Below are 12,936 nucleotides of genomic sequence, written 5' to 3'. Positions count from 1 at the left end.
GCAGCAGTAACCTCCACCAAACATCTCCTGTAGCTGCTAATCAGACTTACACAATGGCGAGGAGGAATTTTAGACCATTCCTCCACACAAAACTGCTTCAGTTCATTAATATTTCTGGGATAACTTGCATGATCATGCCACAGCATCTCAATTGGGTTAAGGTCCGAACTCTCACTTGACTATTCCAAAACACAAATTCTCTTCTTTTTAAACTATTGTTGATTTACTCTGGTGTTTCCGATCATTCTCTTGTTGCATCATCCAACTATTAAGCTTTAGGTGATGGACATTCTCCTGTAAAATGTCTTAATACAATTTTGAATTCATTTTCCCCCCCTCAACAATTGCAAGCTGTTCAGGCCCCGAGGTGGCAAAACAGCCCCAAACTGTGATGCTCCTTCCCCCCCATGCTTCAGTTGGGATGTGATTTTGGGTGTTGGTGCGCAGTGCCCATTTTCCTCCAAACATAGCCGTGTGCATTTCTGCCTAAAAGTTCAATTGCTGTCTCATCTGTCCCCAGAAGCATAGTGGAAAATCTAGGTGGTCTGGAGAGCAGTGTCTTCCTTCCATGAATACTATTCTTGTTCAGTATTTTTTTCTTATAATGGACGCATTATAATGAAGACACATAGTCCTCTTTTATTGTCATTTAGTAATGCATGCATTAAGAAATGATACATTATTTCCTCCAGTGTGATATCACAAAACACAGGACAGACCAAGACTGAAAAAACTGACAAAACCACATAATTATAACATATAGTTACAACAGTGAACAATGCCATAACTTGATGAAGAAAGTCCATGAGCACATTAAAGTTCAAAGTCTCTCAAATGTCCCACATCTTACGCAGACGGGAGAAGGAAGAAAAACTCTCCCTGCCATGCCATCCACAATCTGACTCTGAGTCATCTGAAAACTTTGAGCTCTGATCAGTTCTCCGACACCAACTACTGAGCACCATCTCTGTCCGAACGATAAGACCTCCTTCTCAGTCGCCAAAAGCAGGCAAGGCCGGGGATTTTGAGGCCTACCCTTCGAAGATTCCCGACCACACAGTAACGACAACAGCGAATGGGCGTTTCAGAAATTTCTCCAGATGTTCCTCTGTGCTTTCACGTCCATTCTCCATCAAATCAGAATTGTCCACGGACCCTATTTAACAGATACCATATCATCTTTCACCGGAGGGCTGCACACACACAGGCACTCCGCCATCTTCTCCTCCTGTGTGAACAGAGAATTTAGAAAGTTCTACAGATTTCTGCAGGTCTTTTGCTGTTACCCTTGAGTGTAACATCTAGGAAAAGCATACAGTTGATGTTTTGGGTTGAAACCCTACGGCAGGTTATTAGTTTAGGCAGATTGTGTTTGTCTATTATTGTGACTTAGACAAAGATCAGACCACATTTTGAGTAATTAATGCAGAAGATCAGGTAATTGCAAAGGGTTCACAAACAACTTCTTGCAATTGTACATCCACTGTGATGTAGTGCTTTGAGAGGTTGATCATGAAGCACATCAGTTCTTGCCCGAGAAAAGTGATTTGGATCTGCTCCAGTTTGCCTACCGGCGCAACAGATCAAAATCAGAGGCCATTCACTCAGTTCTGGATCATCTGGACAATAAAGATGCAAACATCAGGATGCTCTTCACTGACTACTGCTCAGCATTCAACACTACCACTTGCATCAAAACTAATCACTAAGCTCCAAGACAAAAGCCTCGACATCTCTACTGGACAGCCCAATCAGCAGCAGGAGCAAACCATAGCGACAAGGTTTCTCGCAGGTCGGCAATGCTTATTTAAAAGTACAGAAGGGACAAAGAGTAGGCCAATGGCGAGTAGGAATGTCAGGTTTTGGCTCAAACGAGGTCTCAACTCAAAAGAGGCATTAGCTCTGGGTAAGCTTCTGTTAAGGTTTCCTTTTTATCCCCACTCTTACTACAGCTAGTGTAGTAAATGGCTGTTGTGTGTTCTTAATGCTGGCATCCTTGGAGACCTAGAGACTCCCAGGGAACTACATCTGTGTGAAGTGCAAGCAGCTGCAGCTCCTTGAAGACCATGTTAGGGATCTGGAGCAGCAACTGGATGACCTTCGGCTTGTACAGGAGAGTGAGGAAATATTGATCAGAGTTGCAGGGAAGTAGTCACCCTGAAGTTGCAGGAGGCAAATAGCTGGGTGACTGTCAGGAGAAATGGAAATGCAAACAGACAGTGAGCACAGAGGAACCCAGTGGCCATTCCTCCAAATATCATGTATATCACTTTTGATACTGTTGTGGGGGATGACCTCCCAGGCAATGCCACAGAGACTGGGTTACTGGCACTGAGCATAGGTCCGTGGTGCAGAAGGGAAAGAGGGAGAAGAGGGGAGCAGTAGTGATAGGGGACTCAATAGTCAGAAGAACAGGCAGGAGATTCTGTAGACGTGAACTGGACACCAAATGGCATGTTGCCTTCCAGGTGCCAGGGATGTCTCAGATCACTTCCACAACATTTTAAGAGGGAACTAGAGCAGCCAGATGTCTTGGTACCTACTGGTACCAATGACATAGGCAAAGCTGAGAAGCAGAACATCCTGGGTAGTAACTTCTGTATTGCTGCCTGTGCCATGCGCCAGTGAGGGCGGAAACAGGATGATTTGGCAAATTAATGCATGGCTGAGAAGCTGTTGCAGGGCTTCAGGTTCTTGGATCATTGGGATCTCTTCCAGGGGAGGTATGACCTTATCAAAAGTGATGGGTTGCACCTGAACCCAAGGGGAACCAATATTCTCGTGGGCAGGTTAGTTAGAGCTGTTGCGAAGGGGTTACATTAATTTGGCAGTGGGGTGCAAACCGTAGTGAGGAAGTAGAACTACTATGTCGACTCAGGCCTAGGGGGCCGGCGTCGGGCACAATGACGGACTTTCCACTTCTCTCTCTCTCTCTCCCTCAGTGTGTTCAGTTCATCTACATTAGCTGCGCTGCTGTCTTCTAGGAGCCTGTTGACCATAGTTTTGGGAGGGCACCCAGTGTTCATCCTCCCATACTTAGGCTCCCATATTATAACTAGCCTGGCAGGTAGCTCAAGGTGGCGTAGACAGTGCCCGCTAGTTGTAGTCTTCTCGCCTCGATTTTAGTAGGTCGTTATAGAGCTCGATGTTCATCATGTGCTGTTGCCAACTCACATCAAGAGCCATCCAGAGCATTCGTGTATAGCAACCATCTAGAGACTTTCGCATAGTCTTGGTGAGTGTCCACATCTCGCATCCATACTTGAGAAGGACTCTATGACTGCTATGAAAATCCTCTTTTTAAGCCCTCTGGTCAGGTTCGACTTCCAGATTTCCTTCATGTCATTCATAGCCCTCCACGCCAGCACCTTCCATATCTTTATGCCCTTCTCTGAACTCATCATTCTTGACCTGAGGTACTTGTAAGTCAAAGACTTTCTTAATGGTATCATTCTTTATGGTTTTGAGTGTACCTTCATCGCAGTTAAACGCCATGTACTCTGTCTTTTTAGCATTTAGGTGAAGTCCAACTTTATTGCACTCTATTTCCACTTTTGTCAGTAGCTGCTGTGCTTCCTCCATCTGGTCAGACAGCAGGACTATGTCATCTGTGAAATCGAGATCTGTGAGCGTAACTGGTCTGACCCTTTTGGTTCGTCCTGGTTTTATGGTAAAACCAAGCTTGTCATGATCTTTGGTAGCTTGACGCAGAGCGTAATCAAGGATGATTATAAAGATGCAGGGTGCCAGAGTGTCTCCTTGTAGCACATCAGCTAGGAGCTCGAACACTGCTGTTTCTCTGTCTGGTAATACAACTTTCGCCATGGTTTTGGTATAGCTGGACTCTATTGCTCTCAGTAGATGGACTGGCACTCCAGAAGCTTTCAGGATCTTCAGCACTTTACCTCAGTGAATTGGATGATCTTGAACAGGATTGGCACCACCATTAACCCTATCAATCAGAATAGTTTTCGGCAGAAGTGCACAACAGTAGTGCAAATACATGCTCTCTGTAGAATCATCGAGGAAGTCAAGAAGAACCACCTACCAGCCGTGCTTATTTACATCGATTTTCCCAAAGCTTTTGACTCCATTCACTGAGGAAATAGAAAAGGCATGTAAAAGGGCAATATTATGATAGCCATGGGAGATTCCAACATGCAGATCAATGGGGAAAAAATCAGTTGGAAATGGAGTTTGTTGAATGCCTATGAGACGGTGAGACAAGAGTGGATAAAAGACCACTAGAAAATGAGGCTGGAAAAATAATAACAGGGGCCAAGGAGATGGCAGATGAAATGAATGAGTATTTTGCACCAGTCTTCACTGTGGAAGACACTAGCAGTGTGCCAGATTTGAAGGGTGTGAGGGAAGAGAAGTGAGTGCAGTTACTACCACAAGGGAGAAGGGGCTCAAAAACTGAAAGACCCAAGGGTACACAAGTCACCCAGACCAAATGAAATGCACTCAAGGGTTATGAAAGAGGTAGTGGTAGAGATTGTGGAGGCATTAGTAACGATCTTTCAAAAATCACTGGACTCTGGCATAGTGCTAGAGGACTGGATAATTGCAAATGTCACTCCACTCTAAGAAAGGAGGAAGAGAGCAGAAAGGAAATTACAGACTATTTAGCCTGATCTCAGTGGTTGAGAAGATGTTGGGAGTCCATTGTTAAGGATGAAGTTAAGGAATACTTAGTGACACAGGACAAGATAGGACAAAAAGAAACTATGTTGACTAAGGGAAAATCTGGCCTGACAAACATTAGAATTTTTTGAGGAGTTTACAGGAAGGATAGGTAAAGGTAATGCAGTGGACTTTCAGAAGGCTGTTGACCAGGTGCCACACTAGGCTGCTTACCAAGTTAAGAGCCCATGGCATTATAGGAAAGTTACTGGCATGGTTAGAGCATTGGCTGATTGGTAGGAGGTAGTAAGTGGGAATAAAAAGATCCTTTTCTGGTTGGCTGCTAGTGACTACTGGTGTTCTGCAGAGGTCGGTGTTGGGACCACTTCTTTTTATGTTGTATATCAGTGACTTAGATGCAATAGATGGCTTTGTTGTCAAGTTTGCAGATGACACTAAGATTGGTGGAGGGGCAAGAATTGTTGAAGAAAGAGGTAGGCTGCAGGAGGATTTAGATTAGGAGAATGGGCAAGAGTGGTAAATGAAATACAATGTTGGGAACTGCATAGTCATGCACTTTGGTTAAAGAAATAAATGTACAGACCATCTTCTAAATGGGGAGAAAATCCAAAGTCCCAGATGCAAAGGGAGTTGGGAGGCAAATGCAATGTTAGGATTCATTTCAAAGAGGTCTAGAATACAAGATCAGGGATGAGATGCTGAGGCTTTAAAGCACTGGTGAGGCCTCACCGAGAATTGTGAACAGTTCTGGGCTCCCCATCGAAGAAAAGATGTGTTGGCATTGGAGAGGGTTCAGCAGAGGTTCACAAGGATGATTCCAGGAATGGAAGGGTTATCATACCAGGAACGTTGGGACTGTACTTACCAGAATTTAGTAGGACGGGCTTGGGGGGGAGGGGATCTCATTGAAACCTTTTGAATGTTGAAAGGCCTAGACAGAGTAGATGCGGTAAGGATGTTTCCCATGGTGGAGGAGTCTAGGACAAGAGGGCACAGCCTCAATAGAGGGGAGACCATGTGGGGGTGGTGAATGTGGAATTTATTTATTTATTTGATAAAGTCCACAGACAGCTGTGGAAGCCAGATTGTCAGGTGAATTTAAGGCAGAGCTTGATTGGGTACTACATCAAAGGCTATGGGGAGAAGACTGGGAAGTGGGGTTGAGGAGGGGAAATAAGTATCAGCCATGATTGAATGGCGGAGCAGACTCATTAGGCCAAATAGCCCAATTCTGCTCCTATTTCTCATGGTCTTATGTAGCCTCGATTTCCTCACTTGCAGACTCCAGTGAGTACAGATTAGCAACATCTCCACAATCACCATCATCTGAGGTACACCATAAGGCTGTATGCCTAGCCCCCTGCTCTGCTTACTTTATACCTATGATTGGATGGCTAAGTACAGCTTAAAAGTCTTATTTGCTGACAACACTACTGTTGCTGGCTGAATAAAATGGTGAAGAATTGGCACATTTGTTATTGAAAAGCTGGCTGAAGGGTGCAACAACAACCTTCTCTCACTCAACATCAGCAAGATTAAAGAGCAGATTATTGACCACAGGAGGAAGAAGCAGCCAGAGATCAATGAGCCAGTCTCATTGGGGATAGAGGGCGGAGAGAGAAAAATCAGAGGTGGAGAGGGTTAGTAACTTTAAATTCCTGGGCATGATCCTGTCAGAGGATTTCTCCTGGGACCAGCATGCAAGCACCATCACAAAGGCAGTACAACATTGTCTCTACTTTCAAAGAAGTTTGTGTAGATTAATCTAAAACTTTGACAAACTTCTATAGATGCACAATGGAGAGCATCCTGACTGGTGGCATCACAGCCTGGTATGGAAACACAAATGCCAAGGAATATGAAGATCTGCAGAGAGTGATACAGTCCAGACCATCACAGGGAAAGCCCTCCTCACCACACAGCACATTAATATGGAGCACTACCACAAGAAAGCAGCATTCATCAAGGACGCCCGCCCACCACCCAAGCCATGATCTTTCCCGACTGCTACCATTGGGGCAGGAGGTACAATAGCCTTAGGTCCCACACCACCAGGTTCAACCTCCAACCATCAGGTTTGTAAACCAGCATGAACAGCTTTACTCTCTCTCAACTTTAAACTGATTCAAGTCACTTACTTTCAAGGACCCTACAACTCATGTGAGCAACTTAACTATTTTTATTTGCATAATTCTTTTGCATTGGTCATTTAAGTCCTTACATACAGTTTTTCATCAACTCAATTGTATTTCTTTATTTTCATACAAATACTTGCAAGAAAATGAATCGCAGGGTAGTACATGGTGATATAAACATAGTTTGATAACAAGTTCACTTTGACCTTGGTACCCTTAAACAACAGAACAACATCAATCTATCAACCTAATGGAAAGAGTAATAGACTGTTGAAGAAAACAGACTTCTATAGATTTTTACATTTGAGTAAAAAGTTGTTGTGGCACCACTCAGCCAGATCTTCAATTCCCCTCCTTTAGGCTGATTAGCTACCACCTTTGATACAGCCTACGACAATGGTACCATCAGCAAAATTGACTTTAGCATTGGAGTTGTGCTTAGACACACAGTCATAAGTGTAAAGCCAGAAGAGTGCACAGCCTTGTAATACACCTGTGCTGACTGAGATTGTGAAAGTGATGTTGTTGCCAATCCGAACTGACTGGGATCTGCAAGCGAGGAAATAGAGGATCCAATTGCATAATGGTTCTGATCCTGCAATACTATTTGCTGCTTTAAGTTCATGAGGACCTCTTCCCCTATTCACCTTCATAAAGTTCCTCCTGCCCTCTAACAACACTGCTCTCCAACTTTGGCCTCAAAACTCTAAAGAAATAGAAGACCAAAGAACAGTCAAAATTTAATCATAGAGGCAACATTTTCTTTAAAGGTATTCTTCTTTGTTTACTTTTATGATGGTCTCAGGATATCATGGAAGCAAAAAATAAAGTGTCAATTGAAACTTCTACAGTTGGTCCTACTTATCCGTGAGGGATTGGTTCCGGTACCCCCCCCCCCCCGATACCAAAAAACGCAGATGTTCAAGCCCATTACATAAAATGGCATAGTATTTGCATGTAACCTGTGCACATCCTCCCGTATACCTTAAATCATCTCTCGATTACTTATAATACCTAATACAATGTAAACACTACGTAAATAGTTGTTATACTGTATTGTTTAGGGAATAATGACAAGAAAAAATGCTCAAACGAGTGTTAGAGAGAGAACTTCTGTGTTTTCCCAATCCACGGTTGGTTGAATCCACGCTTGCAGAACCCACAGATAAGGAGGGCCAACTGTACATAAACGCATAGACACAAGAGCTTTGGAATTTAGACACGATTATCACCCTCAGTTTATTGGTAAAACTTGGGAACCAGGACACTTCACTACACAAAGACAATTTCAGGAATACAGACTATGAAAAGCAGATACCAATCCATAATGGATGAAATTTAACTGCAAATTTAAACAGTCACCTATCCACCTTCAATACTGTAAATTGCAAACAAGCTTGCCTTCAAACTCCTAGACTTAGGACTCAGCACCCTGAAAAACAGGTCACAATCAGTAAAGATGGACAGCAACACCATGATTCTCTTCAATTCTGGTGCCCTGTAAGGCTGCATTCTCAGCCTCTTACTTTACACTGTATATGCTCACAGATCTGTGGCAAAATTTTGCCCAACTCTATCTACAATGCTGTGACATCCATAATGGGCCAGATCTCAAACAACTATGAGATGGAGTATATGCAGTTAGAGAACCTAGTGCAATGGAGCCAAAACAACAACCTTTTCCTCTATGTCAACAGGTTTCAAATTTGTGGATCACTATACAAAAAGGACGAGTTACACTGATAATTGAGGGGACCAACATCTTTGTGGCCAGGTTTGCCACAGCTGTCTGGGAGGGCTTAAACTAATTTGGCAGGGGGATGGGAACTGGAGTGATAGGACAGAGGATGGGACAGTTGGCATACAAGTAGATGCACTGTGTAGTGAGACTGAGGAAAGACAGGCAGATGATAGGGCAACATTTCAATCGGTGGTACGAGATGAAGTATAACATGGGGAGGAAGAGTTGAAAACAGTAATAAATAGAGGCCTCATTGCATTATATTTGAATGCACACAGTATACAGAGTAAGGTAAATGATCTTGGAGCAAAGTTAGAAATTCGCAGGTATGATGTTATGGGCATCACTGAGTCAGGGCTGAAACATAGAAAATAGGTGCAGGAGTAGGCCATTCGGCCCTTTGAGCCTGCACCGCCATTTATTATGATCATGGCTGATCATCCAACTCAGAACACCGCCCCAGCCTTCCCTCCATATCCCCTGACCCCCGTAGCCACAAGGGCCATATCTAACTCCCTCTTAAATATAGCCAATGAACTGGCCTCAACTGTTTCCTGTGGCAGAGAATTCCACAGATTCACCACTCTCTGTGTGAAGAAGGTTTTCCTAATCTCGGTCCTAAAAGGCTTCCCCTCTATCCTCAAACTGTGACCCCTCGTTCTGGACTTCCCCAACATCAGGAACAATCTTCCTGCATCTAGCCTGTCCAATCCCTTTAGGATCTTATACGTTTCAATCAGATCCCCCCTCAATCTTCTAAATTCCAACGAGTACAAGCCCAGTTCATCCATTCTTTCTTCATATGAAAGTCCTGCCATCCCAGGAATCAATCTGGTGAACCTTCTCTGTACTCCCTCTATGGCAAGGATGTCTTTCCTCAGATTAGGGGACCAAAACTGCACACAATACTCCAGGTGTGGTCTCACCAAGGCCTTGTACAACTGCAGTAGTACCTCCCTGCTCCTGTACTCAAATCCTCTCGCTATAAATGCCAGCATACCATTCACCTTTTTCACTGCCTGCTGTACCTGCATGCCCACTTTCAATGACTGGTGTATAATGACACCCAGGTCTCGTTGCACCTCCCCTTTTCCTAATCGGCCACCCTCAGATAATCTGTTTTCCTATTTTTGCCACCAAAGTGGATAACTGCACATTTATCCACATTAAATTGCATCTGCCATGAATTTGCCCACTCACCCAACCTATCCAAGTCACCCTGCATCCTCCTCACAGCTAACACTGCCACCCAGCTTCGTGTCATCCGCAAACTTGGAGATGCTGCATTTAATTCCCTCATCCAAGTCATTAATATATATTGTAAACAACTGGGGTCCCAGCACTGAGCCTTGCGGTACCCCACTAGTCACCGCCTGCCATTCTGAAAAGGTCCCGTTTATTCCCACTCTTTGCTTCCTGTCTGCTAACCAACTCTCCACCCACACCAATACCTTACCCCCCCATACCGTGTGCTTTAAGTTTGCACACTAATCTCCTGTGTGGGACCTTGTCAAAAGCCTTTTGAAAATCCAAATATACCACATCCACTGGTTCTCCCCTATCCACTCTACTAGTTACAGCCTCAAAAAATTCTATGAGATTCGTCAGACATGATTTTCCTTTCACAAATCCATGCTGACTTTGTCCGATCATTTCACCGCTTTCCAAATGTGCTGTTATCACATCCTTGATAACTGACTCCAGCAGTTTCCCCACCACCGACGTTAGGCTAACCGGTCTATAATTCCCCGGTTTCTCTCTCCCTCCTTTTTTTAAAAAGTGGAGTTACATTAGCCACCCTCCAATCCTCAGGAACTAGTCCAGAATCTAACGAGTTTTGAAAAATTATCACTAATGCATCCACTATTTCTTGGGCTACTTCCTTAAGCACCCTGGGATGCAGACCATCTGGCCCTGGGGATTTATCTGCCTTCAATCCCTTCAATTTACCTAACACAACTTCCCTACTAACATGTATTTCGCTCAGTTCCTCCATCTCACTGGACCCTCTGTCCCCTACTATTTCTGGAAGATTATTTATGTCCTCCTTAGTGAAGACAGAACCAAAGTAATTATTCAATTGGTCTGCCATGTCCTTGCTCCCCATAATCAATTCACCTGTTTCTGTCTGCAGGGGACCTACATTTGTCTTTACCAGTCTTTTCCTTTTTACATATCTATAAAAGCTTTTATAGTCCATTTTTATGTTGCCTGCCAGTTTTCTCTCATAATCTTTTTTCCCCTTCCTAATTAAGCCCTTTGTCCTCCTCTGCTGAACTTTGAATTTCTCCCAGTCCTCAGGTGAGCCACTTTCTCTGGCTAATTTGTATGCTTCTTCTTTGGAATTGATACTAATATAATATATAAGATATATAAGATATAATATAATTCACCTTGTCGTTTGAGAGGGAGAAGCTAAAGTCAGATGTATCATTTCAGTGGAGGATAGGGAATTATAGCACGAGAGAGAAGCTGGCCAAAGTTGATTGGAAGGTGACACTAGCAGGGATGACGCCAGAAAAACAATGGCTGGAGTTTAGAAGGTACAAGATAGATACATCCCAAAGATGAACAAACTTAATAAGTAGTTTGCGTCAGTCTTCACTGTGGAAAACACTAGCAGTATGCCAGAAATACAAGTTTCGAGGGGCAGAATTGAGTGCAGTTGCTGTTACTAAGGAGAAGGTGCTTGGGAAATTGAAAGGTCTGAAGGTAGATAAATTATCTGGACCCGATGGACTACACCAAGGTTCTGAAAGAGTTAGCTGAAAAAATTGTGGCATCAAAGGCATTAGTAATGATCTTTCAAGAATCACTGGATTCTAGAATGGTTCGGGAGAAGAGGAAATTTGCAAATGTCACTCCGTTCTTTTAGAAGGGAGGGAGGCAAAAGGAAGGAAGTTATAGGCCAATTAGCCTGACTTCATTGATTGGGAGGATGTTGGAGTCTATCATTAAGAATGAGGTTTTAGGGTACTTGCAGTTTCTATTTGCTGCATTGGTTGGCAGGGTGGAGCCATGTCTCTACCAAAGGAGGTGTAAGGTGCTCCTTTCCTCCACTAGCCTGCAGGTCACCCTTGAGCAAAGCGTAGCACCTTTTTAGCCTCCCTATCAAAGTCACACAAAGCCATGGGAGGTGGTGGATGGTCGTATGAGCAGCTGGGACAAGCCCTGGGACCACTGACGCTGGACAATCTCTGAAGAGTTCTGATAGTAGCTGGGTCATCCGTCTTATGAAGACACTGTCCAGAAGGCAGCAATAGCAAACCACTTCTGTGGAAATATTTGCCAGAACAATCATGGTCATGAGACCATTATCATCTACATCATACAATATGGCACATGATGATGATGGTTTGCTGCACATTGTTCACTATTGTTGTGACAGAACCTTAAAAAAGGGTTTAATTGACTTGGATCAAAATTATACCAGAACTTGGGCTGGAATAATTTTGCATACCTGTATGCATCAAGTATTGTCACTATAGTGAGCAATTCAAGAGAAATTAGTATTTTAATGGTTCTCCCTCTATTTGAGAAGTCAATTAACTAAACAACCAGAGTTTCAACTAGGTTTTCAGCTGAGTATTGAGGCCAGACATATCCTAGCAATTTTTGCCTAACATAACTCAGAGCTGCATAATGGAATTTTTATTTGTCCAACATTTAAGTTTGGAAAACAGGTATTCTCCAGCTTTTTCCCCTCTTTCAAGTTCCGGAAGATGAATTTTATTTGAACTGGAAGTTATAATAAATGTTGTATGTTATGTGCAGAAATTGGAAGAGAGGTAGAAATGTTCTACTATGAGTATAAATACAGTCATTAATAACTTACACACAAAAGTATGGACAGAAAATGCTTGCCATAATATCAATGGAGGAAAATAACTATACAAAATGTAATATCTGGTGCAAAATATTGTAACTTATATAGTAATAAAAGAATAATAATCACATTGACTGTTTCAAATTCTGCCATTGTTTTCACTTTAAGGCAGTTACCTGACAGAAGTCAAAAATTAACATGCCAGTTGTCAATTACACATATAATTAGCTAAGTGTTTATTGACATGCCCTAGCTAGATGCATTGCTCAAATACACATTTGATAAGAAAAACAATGTTTCAGGAATCAAGAACCTGCAATTCTTAGTGGAATTTTAGCTCAGCTGGAATCTAGTGAAATCCATACAAAAAGAAACTGAAGTAGTTTAATTGTATACTTTAACAATATTCATGACTATTGTTATATTTAGAAAACAAAACACATTTTACCATCAAATAAACTGAGGTCTCTGAGTAACCTTGGTCCATAAAGCCCTTCTAAGATGCTTTCGAACCCTGTAAATAAAATATCAAAATGTTAGTTCAGATGTGCAAGAACTTTGATAAAAGGTCATCTATAATTGCCTAG

At 42.8% G+C, this 12,936-nt stretch overlaps 1 protein-coding gene across 9 annotated transcripts in view; it reads right to left on the bottom strand.

Moving 5' to 3' along the window:
• The window catches only part of lcorl (ligand dependent nuclear receptor corepressor-like), a 132,984-nt gene that overhangs the window by 94,462 nt on the left and 25,586 nt on the right, over positions 1–12,936 (bottom strand). For 8 of the 9 annotated variants that reach the window (XM_072252965.1, XM_072252966.1, XM_072252968.1 and 5 more), the window contains exon 2: positions 12,798–12,863. The exons of the other annotated variant lie outside the window; for it this stretch is intronic. In XM_072252965.1, coding sequence (XP_072109066.1) covers positions 12,798–12,863 — 66 coding nt within the window. The remainder of the gene's footprint in view (positions 1–12,797; positions 12,864–12,936) is intronic. 9 annotated transcript variants of the gene reach the window in all.

The sequence above is a fragment of the Mobula birostris genome, chromosome 3, assembly GCF_030028105.1.
Source record: "Mobula birostris isolate sMobBir1 chromosome 3, sMobBir1.hap1, whole genome shotgun sequence".
Classification (NCBI taxonomy): Eukaryota; Metazoa; Chordata; class Chondrichthyes; order Myliobatiformes; family Myliobatidae; genus Mobula; species Mobula birostris.
This window is presented reverse-complemented; position numbering and strand designations above follow the sequence as displayed.